The 23,067-nt window shown below is 38.8% G+C and overlaps 1 protein-coding gene across 1 annotated transcript in view; it reads right to left on the reverse strand.

Moving 5' to 3' along the window:
- LOC126162321 (uncharacterized) overlaps positions 1 to 23,067 on the reverse strand; it is a 135,723-nt gene that overhangs the window by 29,881 nt on the left and 82,775 nt on the right. Inside the window, exons 9-11 of the mRNA XM_049918745.1 lie at positions 12,420 to 12,653; positions 10,591 to 10,824; positions 9,254 to 9,478 (exon numbers count right to left, since the gene is read on the reverse strand). Of these exons, the coding sequence (XP_049774702.1) occupies positions 9,254 to 9,478; positions 10,591 to 10,824; positions 12,420 to 12,653 (693 nt within the window). The remainder of the gene's footprint in view (positions 1 to 9,253; positions 9,479 to 10,590; positions 10,825 to 12,419; positions 12,654 to 23,067) is intronic.

Here is a 23,067-nt window from a genome sequence, read left to right on the forward strand (position 1 = left end):
AGCAATTGCAGTAACTTCGAGAGAGGGAGTACCTGCCTGGACATGAAAATAAAAGTTCCAGGAATCGCTGGCCTGTCTTGAAGATGCAGCAAATACACATTAACAGTGGAGAATTAAGCTGTGAGAAACAAATGAAATATGATTTCTGAGATTCATTCTATGGTTGATGTTGAGCACTGTCAGTATGTCTTGCCATAATTGTTATGTTATGTTATGTTATGTGGTTTATTCATCTCATTACATACAATTTTCAAATCATTTGATTTGATGTACAGGAGACATGTCAAGGTTTACAAAAGAAACTTTTTTCACTTTTTTAAGAGAAATACAAAAGTTTACATTATATTTTACATTTCTAAGTTTCAGCTACACATGTACATAAAATAATAAATGTATTACAATCCCTGTGTTCAGATTGTGAAGCTGTCCTCAATGAATTCATCGACAGAATAATAACACTTTTCCACCAGTAGAGTAAAGAGCAATCTTTTCAGTGAACCAATCTCCATTTTAAATATATTACTGCCTTTTATTTTATTGAAAATTTTTAACCCCATATACTCTGGTGTTTGGGCATAAAGTAATGGAGAAGTCAAAACATGTGTTATTAATTCAAGGTGGACTGCATGGGTTATGCGGTAGTGACTAAAAATGTAGTGTAACAGTCTTTAACGGCACCACAACTATAAATTGATCAGAAATATGAGAGCCAAAGGGCATCCACGTCAAGAATAAATGTAAGAAGAACTGAATTAATATTTCAACGCCAGTACACCACATTTGTGACATCAAGAGCAGGACATGGATCAAGTTGATGGCTGGAAGCGTAATGGAAACTTAAACTTTGGATGTGACTAATGTATGGCATTATGTGTGATAAAAACAGAAAATACAAAACAAAAACTGGTAGGGGAGATTATTAGAGGAAAGTATTTAAGAAGAATAACCCACTTTACATGAAGAATTATCATGAGATTGTGGCATTACCATTGGCAACCAAATGAATAATTCATTGAAGAAAGGAAGAGCGCATGTTAATCTACATTCTAAAGAGCAGTTATTACAAAGAAATTTGTAGCTGATGACATGCAATTAAAAGTCACAGCATTTTATCTAACACAGATGATTTTTTTAAGATGATGAAATGGAAGATTGACAGCCACCTGCTTTGGCAGACAGCAAATAATTGCAATGACTGACCAATAAACTGCACAGAAATTTGCAGTTTGGGAGACAGTTCCACATCTACATCACAACATCACCGACGGATAAGATGGTGCACTGCAGTTCACATTATGATGCAGCATGCTGCACAACATAGCCAGGTGAGTTGTATTTTATTTTTTCTGTCTTACATGATATTGCATGTTGAAAGAGAACCGGACTAATTTTAAGAAGTGATTTACAAAGTAAGTGTTGGTAATTATTGTGAACTGGGGAAGTATGGTTCAAGTATTATTATTTGGACTTTATGACAGTTTTAACAAGAAGGATTGAAGAAATTTTATGAGGTATTTCTGACCTAAATGCCAAAATGGGACAACTAGTGACTGATCTGAAAACAGTGAAAGAACAAACCAATGTTAATTTAAATGCTCAAAGTGTTAGGTTTGAAAACACTTTTACTCAGATAAATGCTACTGTAGGACAATTAACTACTACACTCACTGACAAATTACGTACAATTTATGAGAGGGTATATCAACAGATTAATAAGTGAGCCATGTCAAGAAAAGGCTCGGGTAAGTTGAAAAATATTACGAGGGTGAGTCAAACGAAAACCTTAAATATTTTTAAAAATATTATTTATTGTGCAGAAGTGGTACAAAGCTGTATCACTTTTCAACATAGTCTCCCCCATGCTCAATGCAAGTCCTCCGGCACTTACAAAGTGCATAAATTCCTTTAGAAAAAAAATTCTTTTGGTAGTCCGCGCAACCACTCATGCACCGCATGGCGTACCTCTTCATCAGAACGGAACTTCTTTCCTCCCATTGCGTCTTTGAATGGTCAAAACATATGGAAATCAGTTGGGGCAAGGTCTGGTGAGTATGGTGGATGAGAAAGACACTCAAAACGCAGGTCTGTGATTGTTGCAACTGTTGTATGGGCAGTGTGGGGCCTTGCATTGTCATGTTGCAAAAGGACACCTGCTGACAGCAATCCACGTCACTTTGATTTGATTGCATGCCGCAGATGATTTTTTAGGAGAGCTGTGTATGATGCACAGGTGACAGTGGTCCCTCTGGGCATGTAATGCTCCAAAATGATGCCTCTTTCGTCCCAAAAGAGAGTCAGCATAACCTTCCCTGCTGATGGTTCTGTTTGAAACTTCTTTGGTTTTGGTGATGAAGAATGGCGTCATTCCTTGCTCGCTCTCTTGGTTTCCGGTTGGTGGAAGTTAACCCAGGTTTTGTCCCCAGTAATGATTCTTGCAAGGAAGCCATCACCTTATCGTTCAACGCACCGAAGAAGTTCTTCACAAGCATAAACAGGTCGTTATCTCATTTCAGGAGTCAGCTCCTGTGGCACCCATCTTGCAGACACTTTGTGAAACTGGAGCACATCATGCACAATATGGTGTGCTGACCCATGACTAATATGTAAACATGCTGCAATGTTATTCAGTGTCACTTGGCAGTTTTCCTTCACTATGGCTTCAACTACTGCAATGTTCTGTGGAGTCACAACCCGTAGTGCCTGACCTGGACGAGGAGCATCTTCCACTTCCTACTCCATTCGTAGACTTGCTGCTGTGACAAACATGCATCACCGTACTGAACCTTCATTCGACTATGAATTTCAGTAGGTTTCACACCTTCACTACACAAAAACTGAACAACAGAACGCTGTTCTTCGCTGGTGAAAGTCGCAACACGGGTGGCCATCTTTATACTGATATGTGTGCATCTGCACTATGCTGCCACCTACAGGCCATTCTGCACGCTGTTTGTAATGTGCTTACCAACTTACATGAAAATGGCCCGAAATTTTGATTTGTCATTACAAATTTAAGGTTTTCATTTGACTCGCCCTTGTAGAATTAAAACATCCACTTCACTCATTTAAAAGGCGATTTACATTCTGAGGTAATTAACCATTGTGATTGAGTGAGGAATGAAGTAAATGAACTATGCAAATATGGATATGAAACAAATTAAAGAATGTACTGAATGAGAATTTGCAGAACAACAGAAACAAATTTCAGATAGCAGTGCAAGACTAAAAGTTTCAGAAAAATGAGTCCCCTTTTACAAACTGGAGGTAAGTGTGAATAATCTGACTGAAGAAAAAATTCAAGGAAAGATAGATTCACCGTTTGATTCACTGTATTTGAGAAAACAGAAGCAGAATTTTCAACATTAACAGCATAAAGTTATTTTAAACCTACTGTATGTAAGGATCTATTTGGGAGACTGTATAAATTTAGTTCAAAACTACAGCTTGAATGCTGGAAGAAATATATAAATGAATTTTGTAGAACATTTAAAAGTTTTCTTTTTTTTTTTTCTTTTTTGGTCATATAGTAATCGATGCTGATTTAGTTGAACTGTTTGATGAAAAGAGTTATTAATGTATGGAGAGTTGGGTTTGTTCTCATTGACAAGTTATATGATTTCGATTTACATGTGGAACTGAGGGAGAACATATTTACAAAATGTAAGAGTAGGATTGTGCTTGGGCCTGGGATCGTAGTGGAAAAGGTACAGACGGGACATAGAATAGAAGGAATCAGAAAACCACCAGATATACTGACGTGGTATCTAGTGTCATAATGATCAGTAGTCTCTGATGAACCATTCAGCAGCATGTAGGGAAAACTATAAGCATGCAAGTCACATTCTGACCGGGGATTTTGTCATAAAGGTGAACATTCAGTATTTTCCACAATAACAGTACTTTCCCATGAACACGACGTTCCTCATTTCAATGACTGCTTCACAGCTCGTGCCATCTGGATCCTTCCCACCAACACCAGCTTTTCTGAACTGCGCAGGTGGGAACTCTCCCTGCAATATATCATATGTTCCCATAACACTCCTGACCTCAAGCTTCATTAGTCATTGTCCTTACCCACCTAGCCCCTTCTCTGTTCCCATTCCAGCTGTATACAGCCCTCTATTCCACCAACACACTCAGTCTTTTTATTTCTCTCCTCTCTGCTGCCCCCCTATCTTCCCCACCCTCCGTCTAACCTACTGACTGCACCTAGCTGCCCTGCTCTCCACCCTGTACCTGAATGCTCCCACTAGCGGCACTTTGCTGTCCCCAACCACTATCCTGCTATCCTCCCTCTCCCTGCCCCAGACTCCTCCTTACCCCCACCTGGTTGTCTCTCCCATCTTTGGCCAAAAGCTCACTTTCTGACAGTCTTTTTGTTGTACCTATCTGTGATTCAGCATTGCTACTATATGGTGAGTAGCAACTGTTGTTGTTGTTGTGTTCTTCAGTCCTGAGACTGGTTTGATGCAGCTCTCCATGCTACTCTATCCTGTGCAAGCTTCTTCATCTCCCAGTACCTACTGCAACCTACATCCTTCTGAATCTGCTTAGTGTATTCATCTCTTGGTCTCCCCCTACGATTTTTACCCTCCACGCTGCCCTCCAATATTAAATTGGTGATCCCTTGATGCCTCAGAACATGTCCTACCAACCGATCCCTTCTTCTGGTCAAGTTGTGCCACAAACTTCTCTTCTCCCCAATCCTATTCAATACTTCCTCATTAGTTATGTGATCTACCCATCTAATCTTCAGCATTCTTCTGTAGCACCACATTTCAAAAGCTTCTATTCTCTTCTTGTCCAAACTATTTACCGTCCATGTTTCACTTCCATACATGGCTACAATCCATACAAATACTTTCAGAAATGACTTCCTGACACTTAAATCTATACTCGATGTTAACAAATTTCTCTTCTTCAGAAACGCTTTCCTTGCCATTGCCAGTCTACATTTTATATCCTCTCTACTTCGACCATCATCAGTTATTTTGCTCCCCAAATAGCAAAACTCCTTTACTACTTTAAGTGTCTCATTTCCTAATCTAATTCCCTCAGCATCACCCGACTTAATTCGACTACATTCCATTATCCTCGTTTTGCTTTTGTTGATGTTCATCTTATATCCTCCTTTCAAGACACTGTCCATTCTGTTCAACTGCTCTTCCAGGTCCTTTGTTGTCTCTGACAGAATTACAATGTCATCGGCAAACCTCAAGGTTTTTATTTCTTCTCCATGGATTTTAATACCTACTCCGAATTTTTCTTTTGTTTCCTTTACTGCTTGTTCAATATACAGATTGAATAACATCAGGGAGAGGCTACAACCCTGTCTCACTCCCTTCCCAACCACTGCTTCCCATTCATGTCCCTCGACTCTTATAACTGCCATCTGGTTTCTGTACAAATTGTAAATAGCCTTTCGCTCCCTGTATTTTACCCCTGCCACCTTTAGAATTTGAAAGAGAGTATTCCAGTCAACATTGTCAAAAGCTTTCTCTAAGTCTACAAATGCTAGAAACGTAGGTTTGCCTTTCCTTAATCTTTCTTCTAAGATAAGTCGTAAGGTCAGTATTGCCTCACGTGTTCTAGTATTTCTACGGAATCCAAACTGATCTTCCCCGAGGTCAGCTTCTACTAGTTTTTCCATTCGTCTGTAAAGAATTCGTGTTAGTATTTTGCACCTGTGGCTTATTAAACTGATTGTTCGGTAATTTTCACATCTGTCAACACCTGCTTTCTTTGGGATTGGAATTATTATATTCTTCTTGAAGTCTGAGGGTATTTCGCCTGTTTCATACATCTTGCTCACCAGATGGTAGAGTTTTGACAGGGCTGGCTCTCCCAAGGCCGTCAGTAGTTCCAATGGAATGTTGTCTACTCCGGGGGCCTTGTTTCGACTCAGGTCTTTCAGTGCTCTGTCAAACTCTTCACGCAGTATCGTATCTCCCATTTCATCTTCATCTACATCCTCTTCCATTTCCATAATATTGTCCTCAAGTACATCGCCCTTGTATAGACCCTCTATATACTCCTTCCACCTTTCTGCTTTCCCTTCTTTTCTTAGAACTGGGTTTCCATCTGAGCTCTTGATGTTCATACAAGTGGTTCTCTTATCTCCAAAGGTCTCTTTAATTTTCCTGTAGGCAGTATCTATCTTACCCCTAGTGAGATAAGCCTCTACGTCCTTACATTTGTCGTCTAGCCATCCCTGCTTAGCCATTTTGCACTTCCTGTCGATCTCATTTTTGAGATGTTTGTATTCCTTTTTGCCTGCTTCATTAACTGCATTTTTATATTTTCTCCTTTCATCAATTAAATTCAATATTTCTTCTGTTACCCAAGGATTTCTAAGAGCCCTGGTCTTTTTACCTACTTGATCCTCTGCTGCCTTCACTACTTCATCCCTCAAAGCTACCCATTCTTCTTCTACTGTATTCCTTTCCCCCATTCCTGTCAATTGTTCCCTTATGCTCTCCCTAAAACTCTGTACAACCTCTGGTTCTTTCAGTTTATCCAGGTCCCATCTCCTTAAATTCCCACCTTTTTGCAGTTTCTTCAGTTTTAATCTACAGGTCATAACCAATAGATTGTGGTCAGAGTCCACATCTGCCCCTGGAAATGTCTTACAATTTAAAACCTGGTTCCTAAATCTCTGTCTTACCATTATATAATCTATCTGATACCTTTTAGTATCTCCAGGGTTCTTCCATGTATACAACCTTCTATCATGATTCTTAAACCAAGTGTTAGCTATAATTAAGTTGTGCTCTGTGCAAAATTCTACCAGGCGGCTTCCTCTTTCATTTCTTAGCCCCAATCCATATTCACCTATTACGCTTCCTTCTCTCCCTTTTCCTACACTCGAATTCCAGTCACCCATGACTATTAAATTTTCGTCTCCCTTCACTATCTGAATAATTTCTTTTATATCATCATACATTTCTTCAATTTCTTCGTCATCTGCAGAGCTAGTTGGCATATAAACTTGTACTACTGTAGTAGGCGTGGGCTTCGTGTCTATCTTGGCCACAATAATGTGTTCACTATGCTGTTTGTAGTAGCTTACCTGCATTCCTATTTTCCTATTCATTATTAAACCTACTCCTGCATTACCCCTATTTGACTTTGTGTTTATAACCCTGTAGTCACCTGACCAGAAGTCTTGTTCCTCCTGCCACTGAACTTCACTAATTCCCACTATATCTAACTTTAACCTATCCATTTCCCTTTTTAAATTTTCTAACCTACCTGCCTGATTAAGGGATCTGACATTCCACGCTCTGATCCGTAGGATGCCAGTTTTCTTTCTTCTGATAACGACATCCTCTTGAGTAGTCCCCGCCCAGAGATCCGAATGGGGGACTATTTTACCTCCGGAATATTTTACCCAAGAGGACGCCATCATCATTTAATCATACAGTAAAGCTGCATGCCCTCGGGAAAAATTACGGCCGTAGTTTCCCCTTGCTTTCAGCCGTTCGCAGTACCAGCACAGCAATGCCGTTTTGGTTATTGTTACAAGGCCAGATCAGTCAATCATCCAGACTGTTGCCCTTGCAACTACTGAAAAGGCTGCTGCCCCTCTTCAGGAACCACACGTTTGTCTGGCCTCTCAACAGATACCCCTCCGTTGTGGTTGTACCTACGGTACGGCCATCTGTATCGCTGAGGCACGCAAGCCTCCCCACCAACGGCATGGTCCATGGTTCATGGGTGGGGGGGGGGGGGGGAGTAGCAACTATCCTTTTCATAATATTGTTACATTCCATCCTGGATCTTCCACTGTTCCAAAAATAAAAAAATAAAAAAAATAACTGTTAGCCTTTCCTTACTCATTCCTAGTGGAACATTATTACTAACATATACTGAAAAGTGCTTTTCTGTGTTTACCTCTCACCCACGGTGGCTGGCCATGCACAATTCTAGCCCTTTGGCCATTTCATTTTCACATTTTTCACTGTCTCTCTTTCCCTCATCCCTATTCCCAGTCCCGGTACTGTTATAACCTTTAATTCACTAATAAATTGTGTGGATATACAAACGTAGAAACAATAGTGGGTTTCATGCTACCAACTCGGTATCTGTCACTCAACTGCCATGCCGTGACATGCGGCCAGCGCCGTTCATAGCCAGGTGGCGCTCCCGCGCTCAGCCGAGCTGCGGAGCGCCTCTATCGCCGTGTTTGTGTACTGACGTAGCGGCACTTTTAAATCTCGTGGCACTGTCACAACAGGTACCACATTGACACATGGGTTTACATGTTACATTGTCACGAGAAATGACTTACAGAGAACAGTGAACTGAAATTATTAATAAAAGAAGATGTAGAACATGCACAGATGAAAGTAGAGCAGCAGAAGGTGGTTTCCTCCAGAATATGAGTTGGCATGGAAGATTTATTCTGTGATTCCCTTTACTTCCTCCCTCTGCATCAAAATTAGGAGAAAGTATCACAAAAAGTCATTTGTGTATTATAGGTGACTACTAACACAATTAAGATTTCAATTATAGGGGGGCAAGATTTGGGTGTTATGTCTGGACTGGGGTGAACCTGGGTTGGGACCCCCCGTGGGGCTTGCAAGCGGTAAGAGGAGAGAAATAGAAGTTGGAAGTGAGAACAATGTATGAAGAGGATAGGGTGTGATAGTGATGAGATGTATTATGCTAACACTGTGAAATTTATCTGTATAGCTGAAGTATTTGAAAACTGACATGTAGCACATTAAAATAAAATAAACTAATGAGAAAGACCAGTGAAAAATGGAGTGAAGAAGGCATAGTTTCATCAACATTTAATTAACAAAATTTATCTCTGTGTATTTTTGGCAATGACAATTATTACAAATGATGTATTCAAGATTCACCTCCCATTCCCATTTGCTTTCAAACTCCTTTTCAAACACCAGTCCTGATATCACATTTTCCTCTCATTCTTATTTAACATCTCTGTGTAGCGTGTCCTCAAGAGCGAGTCATTTATATTTACTTCCAGGAGTAAAGACTCAAAACAACAACTTGTCAAATATGTGTTTCGCATGAGAACTAGAAACAAAACAAATGAAAAAACAGAAACACTAAATGGGAATTGTCATAGTGTTATAGAATAACTGCTCACAGAAATCACCAGAATTAAACTTCACAGGGCAATTTCCTCCTCCCCCCCCCCCCCCCCATCCACCCAATAATAATAATTCAGTTCCTATGATAGATCTATAATAATGACTGAAATATGAAGTGATGAACTGATTACCTCTTTGTTATAATTAATAGCAACTTCAAAAAATTTCAGGAGGTCTCTTTTGCAGGTATCAGGTACTTTTAGAGAAACAAATGAAAACAGAAGCTGTAGTACATCGGTCAGAGTTGTACATCTTATTTTGTTCTTTTCACTGCTCAAATTACTTTTTATCACCGACGACCAAAGGACGAGGCATCTCTCTATGTCATCTGATGAACATAACGCAACAGCTGTTTTCTGAAATAGAGCCAAATGACAACATATTTTACTGATTATAATTAACAATAATAATATATTTCATTAGTTCATATAAAGTCTATCAAAACTGTGGCAGACATTAATTATATCCATGAACCTACTTTCCTAAAATAAAATAAATAAATAAACAAACAAAAATAAAACAGATGTCATTAGGCAAATTGAGAAAGGAACTGCAGATCCTATATTTAATTCTCATTACAAAATAATATTACAGAAGTGGAGGAGTTATTGCATATAATGAATTAGATGTAAGATGAGTAAAAATCTGGATTCTCAAAAATACAAAAAATATACCAATAAAAGAAAAATGACAATAACATTGAAAAGTCCTACCTTCAGTACTTGTGAAGCTGTGCAAAAGTGTGTAAGCTTCATTTACACATGCAACAAATATGAGAAAATCATCATGAACTTTTTCAGTGCCACTTAGACTACGCTCTTACAAGGACTGAAATGTCAGTATGTATTAACATTACAAAGACTGTCATATTGAACAAATTCCTGTTGTGGACTAGAAGTATCTTTTCAAATTTAATCATTTGCAAACTACAAATTGAAGAAAAAAACTGCAATGTGTATTCATTTCCTTAATGTACAGAAAAAAATTTTCATATTCAAGACTGTACAGGCTTTACACTGCACAACATATGAACTGAGTTCATTCTCACTACTGTAGTGTTATTATGTAGATTGTTTTATTTCATGAATAACAGTTTGTAAAGAAAACTGGGGCATGCTAGTAAAGCATTGTGTTGTTCAGACCAATCTTTGGACTGAAGCTAAGTTTACTTTTTTTTTCCTCCAGTTTTTTCATCATCAGGACATTAAATCAGTTGCAATGATCAAACTGCAAGTTTATTTCTTTGTCCATCATTTGAAAAATAAATCATTCATACTTCATTGACACTCTTCCCTCTTTAGTAAGATTCATTTAATTATTATTCACATGAGCTATGATTATCAGAACCATGCACTAAATATTATATAAGTCTTTTCCATCAATACAATACTGTAAAATAGGATATATTATAAGCAACTGCAAACTAATGTTCCAAGTATGCACCATAAAGAAACAGACTTTTACTCACAGTCTGTGATGCAAGACTCTGAATAATGTGTGTATACTCCTCCAATGTGGCACTCTCCAGTAGAAGCTGTGCATTGTCTACAGATACAGCAGTATCTGTTGTAACTTTTGCCCATGCTGTAGTTACAAAATCTGCAGGGAGAAAACGCCCCAACCTACTGCGATGGCGAAGGACTGTAGAGAGCAACGCAATGGCATCTTCTGTCTGAGGGCCAGAGTTCTTAGCACTGGACAACTGAAAAAAAAGTAGTCAATCCAGTAAAGCAACAGTGTGGCATACAATCATTAGTTAAGCACAAAACATAAACCATTACACGCATAATTGGAAAAAAAAAAATGGAAGATTATTACCAAGGAACAAATGAATTGGAAGACATAAAAATAATGGTGCAGCTGGCCCTAAAAGATGACATGTATGGTATCACCAGCACCAATTCGTTAATATTTCCTAACAGTGTCAGTTAACATAGTAACTAATAATAAACAATTAACAATGCATCAGATTTACTCCCAAATTAAATTTGTATATTGCGCACCGGCATTAGTTTCAGACTTACAACCTGTAATAAGATGGGGATAATTATTTCTGCAAATAACAGTAAGTGCTGTGACTACTACAATGTTTCTAGATGATTATTATAAAGTCTCTGATGCAGAATTAAAATTGTGTGCTGTCCTTTTTACCACTCTGAAAGTGTTAAATCTACTGCAGCAATTTCAATATACACGGATAAGATTTAGGAGGCAACTTCTATTTATAGGTCCATTAAACTCCTTAATAGAGAGAGAGAGAGAGAGAGAGAGAGAGAGAGAGAGAGAGAGAGAGAGAGAGAGAGAGCACCTCTCAGTGCACTTTCTAGAAAATACGATGATCTCATGAAAGAAGGTCCCCAGAATTAAAAGTGGCACAGGAGAGGAGCCTGCTAAAGATTCATAACAGGAAGATGAGACATATGTTACAGAGCAATTTGAACAATTCAGAGGAGCTGGCATTAGGGGACAGGAAGTAACACAAGTTGTGAAACAGTGACTGAAGATAATTATTTCACTTTGGCTGATATGCCCTACCAGTGAGTATTCAAATTTGCCCTTCTACATAATGTGGAGTCAAGGAGAATCATTACTCATTTCAGATGGCTCATCTAAGCAGGTAGCGGGATGCAGTTAAAAACAATACAAACACTACACATTAATTACTTTTGCTATTTTATCCACATGACACACAAAAAGAAAATTTCCTGATAAGCATAAAAAAGAACACAATCTGGTTGAAGTACATGCAGAGAATACACATAACAGCCAAACAGACAGTATCCGAAGAAGAGGGTTGGGGCAGTTGTCGAAATATTGTGCATAAAATGGATACGACAACTTGGTAGAATACCAGGAAGCACAATGACAGCCAATCATGCTGAGAAAATCTGAGAGATCACATCAAGAAATAAATCTTCTATCCACATTTTTTCCCTGCTTTACCTGTGTCAGTTTTTTATAAGTGAAATGGAAGTGCATGCTCTATGAATATTTTTTTTTACTTCCTGCAGAAATCAGCCACATCAACAAACTTGTTGAATAAATATTCTGCCTCCAAACTATTTCACAATGACAAGAAATAAAATGTGTTGTACAGAAACACAAAAAAAGTAATAAGCTGAGTCAGCTAAAAAAACTTGTAAAAAAAAAAAAATGAAGCTCTCAATACCACAGTAGTAAGATCAATAACAACAAGTTTACCAAATTCAATGAACACATTTAGTGACATGCACAAGAGAATAAAACCAAATTTCAAGTACTAAAACCAAATTAAATAAAAAATATGAACATACGTACAGCATTTTGAACAAACAAATCCAAGTATTTTACAGAATGACTGAGTTGCTTCTCTTTGTTTCTACTGAGGCTGTTAGTCAAAGTTAAATTAAAACTCCGCATCAGTAAGAGTATCAATTCGGGATTCTTTTTTGTATTTCCCTTCTTCAAGAAATCAAGTAATCTGCGGCACAGTTTATTGCGGTATGCTTTACAAATTGAGCGGCTGGTAGGTTTAAGATGGCGCTGTTTTCCCTGAAAAACATTTAAAGTTTTTTTTTTTTTTTTTTTTTTTTTTTTTAAATATAAGATAATACGAAAACACAAATTTCAGTAATAATATAATTACACAAGATTATGACAACAAGTTTGAAACATATCTCTTTTCTACCACTAATGTTGCTGTGGCTGAAGAAGCTAGTTCTCCAAGTTGCAAGTAATTATCATAATTCTCATTATATGCTAGTCGTTTTTTTGCCCGTACACTTTCCAAAAGTAGCGAGGTGTGGCTACTACTGCTGCCTCTTTATGTACAAGTTCACTCATTCCACACCCCTGAATGCTCTTCCTCATTATGGGATTCACGGAACATTATGTGTGGATGAATGAACAGTTTTTAAATTTTGCAAGTACACTTAGCAGCACAAAAAAAATGGCAGTGGCTGAAATTTGAAGTACCCACCATGTTACACACGAGCCAACCACATTAAAGGCTGTACAGATCTGCTCATAACAGTAAAGAACACTTGTAATTGTGATTGTAGTAGACGGATTAACACCTTTTTGACATTCAGAACAAGAAAGCATCCTTATAAACATGCACAAAAATAGCACCATGTCATTCGTAGCATTGCAGACTTAGTAATGTTACTTCATTTCGTGGTGTGAAGTCAAGAGCAGTAAGAAGTATCTGAAGGTTGGCAGCTGTAGCATACTGCAGTTGTTTCCTCAGTGGCACAGTCAGCGATCTAACAGACAACTGCCTAGCAACAAGGTTTGGTTCATATCTTGCCTCTTTTTTTTTTTTTTTTTCCCCCATTAACTTGTTTAATCAGCGGGAACTACGAAATTACTAGAATGAACAGTTCACGGTACTTATTAAGATATTTTCAATCACCAAAATGGCACAGCAAGGGTGGATTCTTTACCATTTAATATCCCATCCAAAGGCCTTCAACTTCAATGACTGTCTGCAGTCGGCTTTTGCAGTGGGCAATAAATCTCTCATATCCTGTCATCATCTCCTACCAGGCAGCTAAAGCGACATTCCAAAGGTCAAGGTCATCACAGGTTCTTGGCGGGGTGGGATGGGGTGGGAGGGAGAGGGTCAGGTCAGCTTTCTTGCTTCACTCATTTAATCTGTGCCCATATATTTTTAATAGGGTTTAGGTCTGGTGCAAATAGAGACTAATCACGAAGAGAAATGTCTGTTCTGCAAATCACTCCTGCATCATCCCTGACACATGTGTGGGGGAATGGTCCTGTTGGAAACAGAATACTCTGTCTGGAGATAACTGCACTGATAGGAGCATATTATTACTCATAATATGGGTATACTGGGCAGCATCAAGTCAACCATCTATTGTGTGAAGCACTCCATGTCCACGGAAACTCATCCCGCCCCACTGTCCTCAGCAAATGCTAATTGGTGATGATCATCATAGAAACTCTTTTTGATAGCCACATGTTTGCTAAGTAGTCCAGACCCTGAAGCCAGCGCCAAACCACATCCACCGATCCAGCAAATGTAGTAGTTTGTTTCAACTGCACCGCTCTTAAAAAGGATTTTGCCTTGATGTGTTGAGAAGTTCTTTATCCTGGACAAGTGCTGTTACATGTCAAAGTAAAGTTCCTAGATGCCAATTGGATTCTCCAGTATCTCAATAATGTTTCATCCACCATTGCACAGTGCGCCATACTGTGCCGAAGCCTCTGACACTGTCAAATTCTCTTGCTCCACAAGAGTATTGACATGGTCCCGAATAGCCTGCTGATGATCAGGCATGTCACATGAATATGTGACTCAACTGCAAGCTTGTGTACTCTCATTGGCTATTACAGAACGAACGGTGCAGCTGCAGACTCAACACACTGCAACAGACTATTGGTCTACAACTGTGTTAGATACAATGAAGCTGTTAGGTATAATGAAGCTGTTTGAACAATTCTCATGCATTATGTTAAAAAGAGGCAATAAATTTAATTTTTTGACTCCAGGGAGATCATTTTCCATCAGAAGTGATTCTTGTTCATTTGTACCCAAAATTCCACCACTTTGGTGGGAAATTAGCAGCACATCATCAAAATGTGTTTCATAAAATATAATGGAGGGCATCATAGAAAAAATATTGTTTGAACCAGAAGAACATGTGTCTTCTGGCTGAAAAAGAAACTCACAAGGAAATTAACACTTGACATGCAGTGACCATTTATAAACATTACTTCTGTTAACAGGCACTATATCTATAGATTATAGTAGGACATATCTGGAATAATGACAAGATCGGTTTCCTACAACTTTTGAAGTAATATTTCCTCATCTGCATGTTCCTAAGGTACACAGAAGAATATGGCAGGTTGCATTTCATTCATGTCAGTCCTGCACTGGACCTCAGTTCTGGCTGTGATTTCCACCATCCAATTTTTGCATTGTCAAGTGTACCGGACAGAAAATAATACAGTATACTGTTTTAAGCTGACACTATGTGACTGCAAGCTACAAAAAAAGTATTACCAGTATACCTAGAGGGTCTCTCAAGTTTCTTCCAGCCAACAAATTTCTAAAAGGAAATATGTTTATATAGATCCTGTGGTCCGAAGTTTTACAAAAGGTGCAAGTGCCCAACCTGTACAAATAGAACCAAAGGGGTGTCTTTGGACTGGTTATCACTGACCACTGCTTAAGCCCTTTGTAATATTGGAGAAGACTTTCAGACATGTAAATTGACACAGGAAACGTAATTTCAGTGCAGTATGAATGGATTGTGTAATAAGTCACGTGATTTAGAATCCAGTACCTTAAAGCTCTGTGATTTACACAAAACAAAAAGTAAACATGAGAGCTCAGTGCATCTAGGATAATGGGCTTAAATGTGCAATATCGTACAAACATGCTCAATGCAGGAAACAACATGGCACTAATTGTTAGTGAATATATTACAGTTAAAAGAAACTCATTTCTTGAACTGTACACTAAAGGAAAAACTGAAATGACTGGCGTTGTGCTCCAAACAAATATTCAGCCAAAGGGGTTAGCTAAACATAAAGACACTGGAAGGTACCACCCACCAAATACTGATGTGTTCTACTACCTGAATGGACTTAACAGCATAATACAGATTTGACCACTAACCTTGGTATAGTTGGAGAGTTAAATATTAATGCAAACTTCTGCAATTTAATGTACAGGAAGTTGCTGACATTAGAGCAAGAGTCGAGCTCTACTCAAATAGATTACACAACGATCAACAGATATGTGAACAGCAGTGTTAGTACAGAAATGTTTATTTTCATTACTCACACAACTACTGCCAGTTGTCAGAATACCTAAGTTTTGATGTACTAGTGATAACTAAAGTTATGTATCAATTATAACCAAAATATACAAGCAGAAGCAGATTGTGAATAGTGTCAAACTAAGAATTTCAAAAATAAGCTAGCAGGTGTGATGAGGGACACGATTTATCAAGCTGAAGGCTCTGAAAAAAATAAGAGATGAATTTTACAGAATAATGTTGAGGCATTTTCACTACTGCTGTCCTATCAAAGAAATAGCCAGGGTACTAACATACTGCCACAGAGAAAGTACTATTAGACTGAAACTTATACATTTGATTCAGCCAAAGCAGAACACATATGATATTGATCTTGTATACTTTTATATTAAAAAACAGGAAAAGCTCAATTAAAAAAACCTTCTATGGCAAACCTCTTACAATGGAGAGAACAGCTCAACAATGATGCAACTGCGTACTCAGCCAATACAGATAAAGCATCCCGGACACTAATCAGTGAACACTGTACAACATTGAATAAGTCAACATAATTCAAGAAGGTCATCTAGTAAAAGATCCAAAGACATTACTTAATTTGTTCAATAAGCATATTGTTTCTCCTTCTCACCACCCAGCCTCCATTATAGATTTGCAGGCTGAGACACCAAATAACATCACACATTGAGCAGTGCTCAAATTTGTGGAGATGAACTGACAAGAAACATTTAATACAATACAAAAGTTAAGGGCCTACCACTTGTCTGGATGGGACAGTTTCTCAAGCACAGTGGTAAAGAACTGTGTGAATGAGACCACTAAACCTCTTACCTACCACATTAACTATAATATTTAAAAAAAATTATATTCACATATCTTAAAAATAAGTGTAATTCATCTAGTGCATAAGATGGGATGTAAGGAAGTAGTTTCAAATTACTGAAAGATGTCACTGATATCCATTTCCAGTAAAATATTTGAAACTATTGTCCTATCTCAACTCATTAATTTCCTCTCTAGACACAAAATGCTTACCAAATCTAAGCAAATATTTAAGAAAGTTCTAAGCATGACCACTGCTGTTATTATGATTCTTACATGAAGATTACAGTCACACAGAACAAGATACACATGCTGCTGGTATATTTCTAGACCAGAGCAAATCTTTTGACTTAGCAAACCATTAAAGTTAAAGAAACTGAGGGCACACGTCCATGAAACTTCTAGCCACATACCAGATCTACTGGAAACAGTATACCAAAATTATATATCAACCTGACAGTTAGGTTGTAGCTTTCAAATCCTGAAGTGAAAAAGTGATACAAGAAGTCTCTCAGGGCTCCATTATTGGTTCTTTCTTTTTCCTAATATATATTAATGACATTGTGCATCCCTTCAATTCTCACATTGTATATTATTCTGATGACCTTTTGGCCTTATTCTATGGCAAATAGCGTGAGGAAGTGGAATTTTAGCAGCTTGGGCGGTATTAAAACTAGATAAACTAGGAAAAGATAGACTGCTATTTACTGTAAAGAAGACACATCAAGTTACAGACAAGCACGATTAAAAGACACTCACATGTAGCTTTCGGCCACAGCCTTCGTCAGTAAAGGTGCTTGCACACACACACACACACACACACACACACACACACACACACACACACACACACACATGCACGTGCGCACGCAAGTACGCACGCACGCATACAAAAAGCAAGCACACCTGACGGCCTACTCCACTGTCTCAGGAGGGATCGCAACATCATGTGGGATGCAAGCAGCCATCTGGAGGGGGTGTGGAAGGGTAAGGGGAAGGGATAGTAATGTACAAGTGGGGGGAGAGAGACAAATGCTGTCTGGTGGAGTGTGCTGGAACTAAAGTCCAACAGTTTCAGTGTCAGGAGGATGTGGGGCAGGGAGGTGGGGAAAAAGGAACAAAAAATGAGAGGAGTAGGGAAAAACAGGTGGATGCATTAGCAGAGGGCTGCAAATAAACAGGGCAGGAGATGAGCATGGGGAGGAAAAGGTAGGACATAGGGGATGGAAACTGTTGGGTGGAGGATATGGGGACAGTATGTTACCGTAGGTTTGAAGTCAGGATGATTACGGGAGCGGAGAATGTGTAGTAAGGATAACTACCATCTGCACAGTTCAGAAAAACTGGTGGTGGAGGGAGGGATCCAGATGGCTTGGGTAGTGAAGCAATCATTGAAATTAAGCGTGTTACATACAGTTGCATAATGTGCCAGCAGTTGGTCTGCTTTGCTTTTGACCACAGTTTGGTGGTGGCCATTCATCCTTGTAGACAGCTAGTTGGTAATCATACTAATGTAAAAAGCTGTGCAATGAGTGCAATGACTGCAGCAGACCTGGTAAATTACATTGTTGTTTTCACATGTGGCCTGGCCCCTGAAGGGGTAGGATGCACCTGTGACAGGACTGGAAGGAAGGGCTGGGTGGATTGGACAGGTTTTGCACCCGAGCCTTCCACAGGGGTATGATCCTTGTGGCAAAGGGTTGGGATTGGGAGTGGCATAGGTATGGACTAGGATGTTGTGGAGGAGCAGTGGGAAGAATCTCGGGTAGGATGTCCCTCATTTCACGGCATCATCATGTCCTGGTGAAGGATATGGTTCAGTTGTTCCAGTCCAGGGTAGTACTGGGTGATGAAGGGGACACTCCTTTGTGGTTAGTTTTTGGGAGGAGGATTGAGATTGTGAGGAGAAATGGCACGAAAGATCTGTTTGCAGACTAGGTATGGGGGATAGTGCCTGTCTGTGAAGGCCTTGGTGAGACACTCAGCATACTGAGCAAGGGAGTTTTTGTCACTACAGATACACTGTCCCTGGGTAGCCATGATATATGGGAGGGATGTTTTTGTGTGAAATGGATGACAGCTGTCAAAATGCAGGTACTGTTGGTGGTAGGTGGGTTAAATGTGGACAGAGGTGCGAATGGAGCCATCAGAGAGGAAGAAGACAACATCTAGGAAGGTCACGCTGGGATGAGGAGGACCATGTGACGTGGATGGGAGAGTAGGTGTTGAGATGGTGAAGGAACAAAGATAGAATGTCTTGGCCCTGGGTCCAGATCATGAAGATATCATCACAGAATCTGAAGCAGACTAGTGGTTTGGTGTTTTGGGAGGCTAGGAGGGTCTTCTCTAGATGGCCCATAAAAAGATTGGCATTGGAGCAGCAATTGGCTGGCTAGAAGGCTAAAAGAAAGCATCTGCCCTGGTAGTTTTATTTATGTACAAAAATGAAAAACACCACCTCCTTCAGCTGTCATTAGAAAAGAAAGTACTGCTACTAGGTCAACATCCTTGGGAATATGTAGTCCATCAATTGTAGAAATGCAGGGTTTAATCACATAACAGAATATCTAGGGTCTCTCTGTAAGAAAATCATAAGAGAAAATTTAGTAGTAATACATGTGGTGGTAGCTAACAGTTTGACCAGTACCAGGATATTCAACATAGGTGACATGATCAGCCATAAATAAACAAAGTTGCAAAGTGTGTGCAGAGATGACACAGATATTAGCCGAGTTAGGATCTAAGAAGAAATTTGACAGTTTGTGAGAGAGAAAATAGTGTGTAGCTCTCATGATGATTTTAGGTAAATTTTTGTAGTTACAGGTAGGACAGTCAGGCTTTGTTTTAGGATGAAGTCACAGATCAGCAGTAGCAGATATATCAACAACACAAAATGCTCCATGAACCAATGGTAGCAGTAGTAGTGCCCAATCATCTCCTAAATAACAGATAATACGTAAGGAGGTTCGAGCAGCAGGCAGATCAAGAAAATTACTAATATCCTTGTGGAAAGAGTCACAGATATGACATCCAAAGGTATGGAGACAAAACACATAAATAAATATTTTCTATACAAAAATTCTGCATTAATAGGCTCAGTGTTCACCAATAAAATTGGAAGACATGGCAATACAACTAATGAGTTAATTTTAGTATGAAAGACCATCCATAAAAATAAAATAAGTGTTTACAATCTATCAATCTATGAAGTACTAACACAACTATGCAGAAATCAACTTAAGGGAGTGAGAGTCACAAAAATATGCAAGCAGTAAAGTCAATGTTAATTCCCAGTTAACAATAGAAACTGTCCATTGTCCATTTTTGAAGCAGCAGCAGTACAGGTAATCATTCAAATTTTTGTGGAGCTAAGGCAAACAAAATATCTGAGTAGTAAAATGTTTGTAGTTGTGGTTCAGTGGTAAAGTATAAGACTACGGATTCAAAGGTCTTAGATTCAATCCCAGGTCAGACCTAGGGTTTTTATCTGTCACTTGTCACTTCTTTCAACTCTGGAAATGCCTGTTGATGTAAAAAGTATTGCGGTACGGAGTCCACATTAAACTTTTAAGCCCCTTATAACTGGCTGGTTAAGGCTGGCGGAAGACAATGGCTTACCTCCTCCAAAAGGACCATGCCTACTAAAGCACTGTGATGTTCAAACTAATATTCAAAATGATTACAGCTAACCCTTTATTTCACTCTCATAAAGTAATTGGTGCATAAGTTCATAGCATTTTTCCATAAGTTTACTAATCACAACAGAGACTTTAGTCATCAATAATATATTCGTCCTCACTATTTACAACAGTCTAGCAATGCTAGGATAACTTTTTGATTCTGTGAGTGTAGAGATCACACAGTTTTAAGGCAAAGAACTCATTGAACAACCTGGAAAGGAAGTTCCTTGAAAATTGTTCGACAGAGAGTGGAAAAGGTTAAAATCCGAGGGTGCATGGTAAGGTGGAAGTGGAATGGCTTCCCAAACCAATTCCTGTACAGTGTTTTTGCCAGTCTGGCAGAATGCGGGCGGGCGTTATCGTGAGGTAGCATCACTTTATGCAGTCTTCAGGCTTGTTGTTGTTGGATTGTTTCTACAAGAAGTCTCAGTTATCATCACCTTGAGGAAGCAATTTGTAGATTTGTAGGACACCTCAGCATTGCTGTCCCATCGGGTGCATAACATTCTTTTATGGATGCACGTAGGTCTTTGTATGGAGTGTTGCTGCATTGTTTGTGGTCAACTATTCGTTTCTTTTCCTTATGTTACCACAAAGACACCAGTCCTCATTGGCAGTAACAATACGTGATGGGAATAGTCAGTGTCGTTCACAAGCCAATGATGACACGAGCATGCAGAGATGCACATATGGTCACCCACAGATTTTTTTATTTTGGCTTAGAGTACGGGCACCCATACACCCAACTTTTGAACCTTCCTCTTTGCATGCAAATGTCACACGATGGTGGAACGATCACAATTCATCACTTTTGCCAGTTCTTGAGTACACTGATGTGGATCATTGCGGATTAATGTGTTTAAACTATCTTCATCAAACCCTGAAGGTCTTCCTGCAGTGTGTATATGCGGACAAGGAAAAAAAAACCTGGATTTTCCCCCAATTCCCTGGTTAAAAATACATTTTCTCCCACGTGAAAACACACTTTTTCTGTGTTAATTGACAGTATACTTTCCCTCAGAACTGTAAAACTTACCACGCCTTTGAATGGATAAGGTTTTATACAGTTGCATAGAATTTCTCGGCACATTACAAAATGAAACTCGGGGGAAAAAACACATTTTGGAATGATCTCTGATATGCAGCAACAAGTACGATGCATATTTTTGTACAGAAGTATAAATTCGAATTCCACCAACAGGAAAAGTTAATGGTTTAAGTTAGTATACACAGTGTTGCTACAAGGAAAGCAAAGCCTTTGCATATAATATTGGTCTTGAAGATTAATAAGTTACAGGAGAAGCTAAGCTTTCACATATAATGTTGATCTGTTTAGCGCATGTTACACTTTAACATACATCACACAAAGGCATCAGTAAAATTTTTAATACGGACATAAATCTCTGATATTAGGGGCTTGAAATTCTTCTAAATGGCTCATCATCAAGGAGTTGATTTTTAAATGAGAGAAAACGCTCTGTGATTTAAGAAATTCATCATACGTTAAAGGAAATTTACTTTGAAAATAACACTTTTCAAACCACAATTCGCAATATTTTCCTGCAACCTGTTAGAAATAGATTCATTTCAGCAGTTTTCAGAGAGTGCCAGATACAAGGCGTCCCCGCGCTTGCACAGCTATGGTGACGTAGGAAGCCCGTATGTTCATAAGTGTAAAACATTAAAAGATCTTTCTTACAATATGTCATAAAGAAACAAGACCTCAGAGGATACTCCAAGAGCATCAGAATTTCATGAATCATACTAAAATGCATAGTTCGCCTTTAAGCGCACATTCATATGTTCAGATATCCAATTACACAGTCCTCGACCTGATATTAAGCTTTACAGTATGGTTTTCGGGACGTACATTTCCTGGAGTACCAGTACTGTATTATCTCATGTTTGGTTCTTTATTATGGCATAATGCCATATGTGCTAGAAGATGAAAATGTGCACTTGAAATGGAGCAAACAGTTGAAATTAGCCAATAGTGTGGAATTAAACACTTCATTTCAAATAAATTTACTGCCTCAGCAGGAAAGCTTAATAAAGGCCAAATTTCTTTAGTAAACCGATAAAAATAAGTTTATTGTTCTGCGAGGTGATTAACGCTTGACTGTGAGAAAGGTGGAAATAAAATAAAATCTGAAACTAGTAATATATTTTAGCCTTCCGTAACTATGTGAATGTATTTTAATTCACCTGATAGCTACCAGCCACAGCAATCAGTCTTGTTTTCATTTGACGTGAGAGCAGTAAACGAAGAGGAAACAGAAAAATGACTAAATGTAAACATGGGTCGCGGGGAGACAACCCTCCCCCCCCCCCCCCCCCCCACACACACACCATTATAACTCAGACTGCTCTGCGCACCACGTCGTCAAAAAGACTTTTCAAAAAGAAGTTCATCTTGTACTGCACATCTTTGTGAAGAGTCTGATACATAAAACATATATCTTCGAGGAGATGTAAGACAAGTTATTTGGTCTTTATTGTGCCGAAGTGCAGTGCTACGCCTCTTCAAACAACATTCTTCTACCGCACGTCACTGTATTTCACTCTGTGGAACTCAAATGTGTATATTTTGCAATGGATACCATCAAACTATTTCAGGACTGTGGAAATTAAAATGTCCTGTAGTGCATTTCCTGCTCCCAGTTGGCTGGTTTGACA

This window comes from Schistocerca cancellata, chromosome 2 (assembly GCF_023864275.1).
Source record: "Schistocerca cancellata isolate TAMUIC-IGC-003103 chromosome 2, iqSchCanc2.1, whole genome shotgun sequence".
Classification (NCBI taxonomy): domain Eukaryota; kingdom Metazoa; phylum Arthropoda; class Insecta; order Orthoptera; family Acrididae; genus Schistocerca; species Schistocerca cancellata.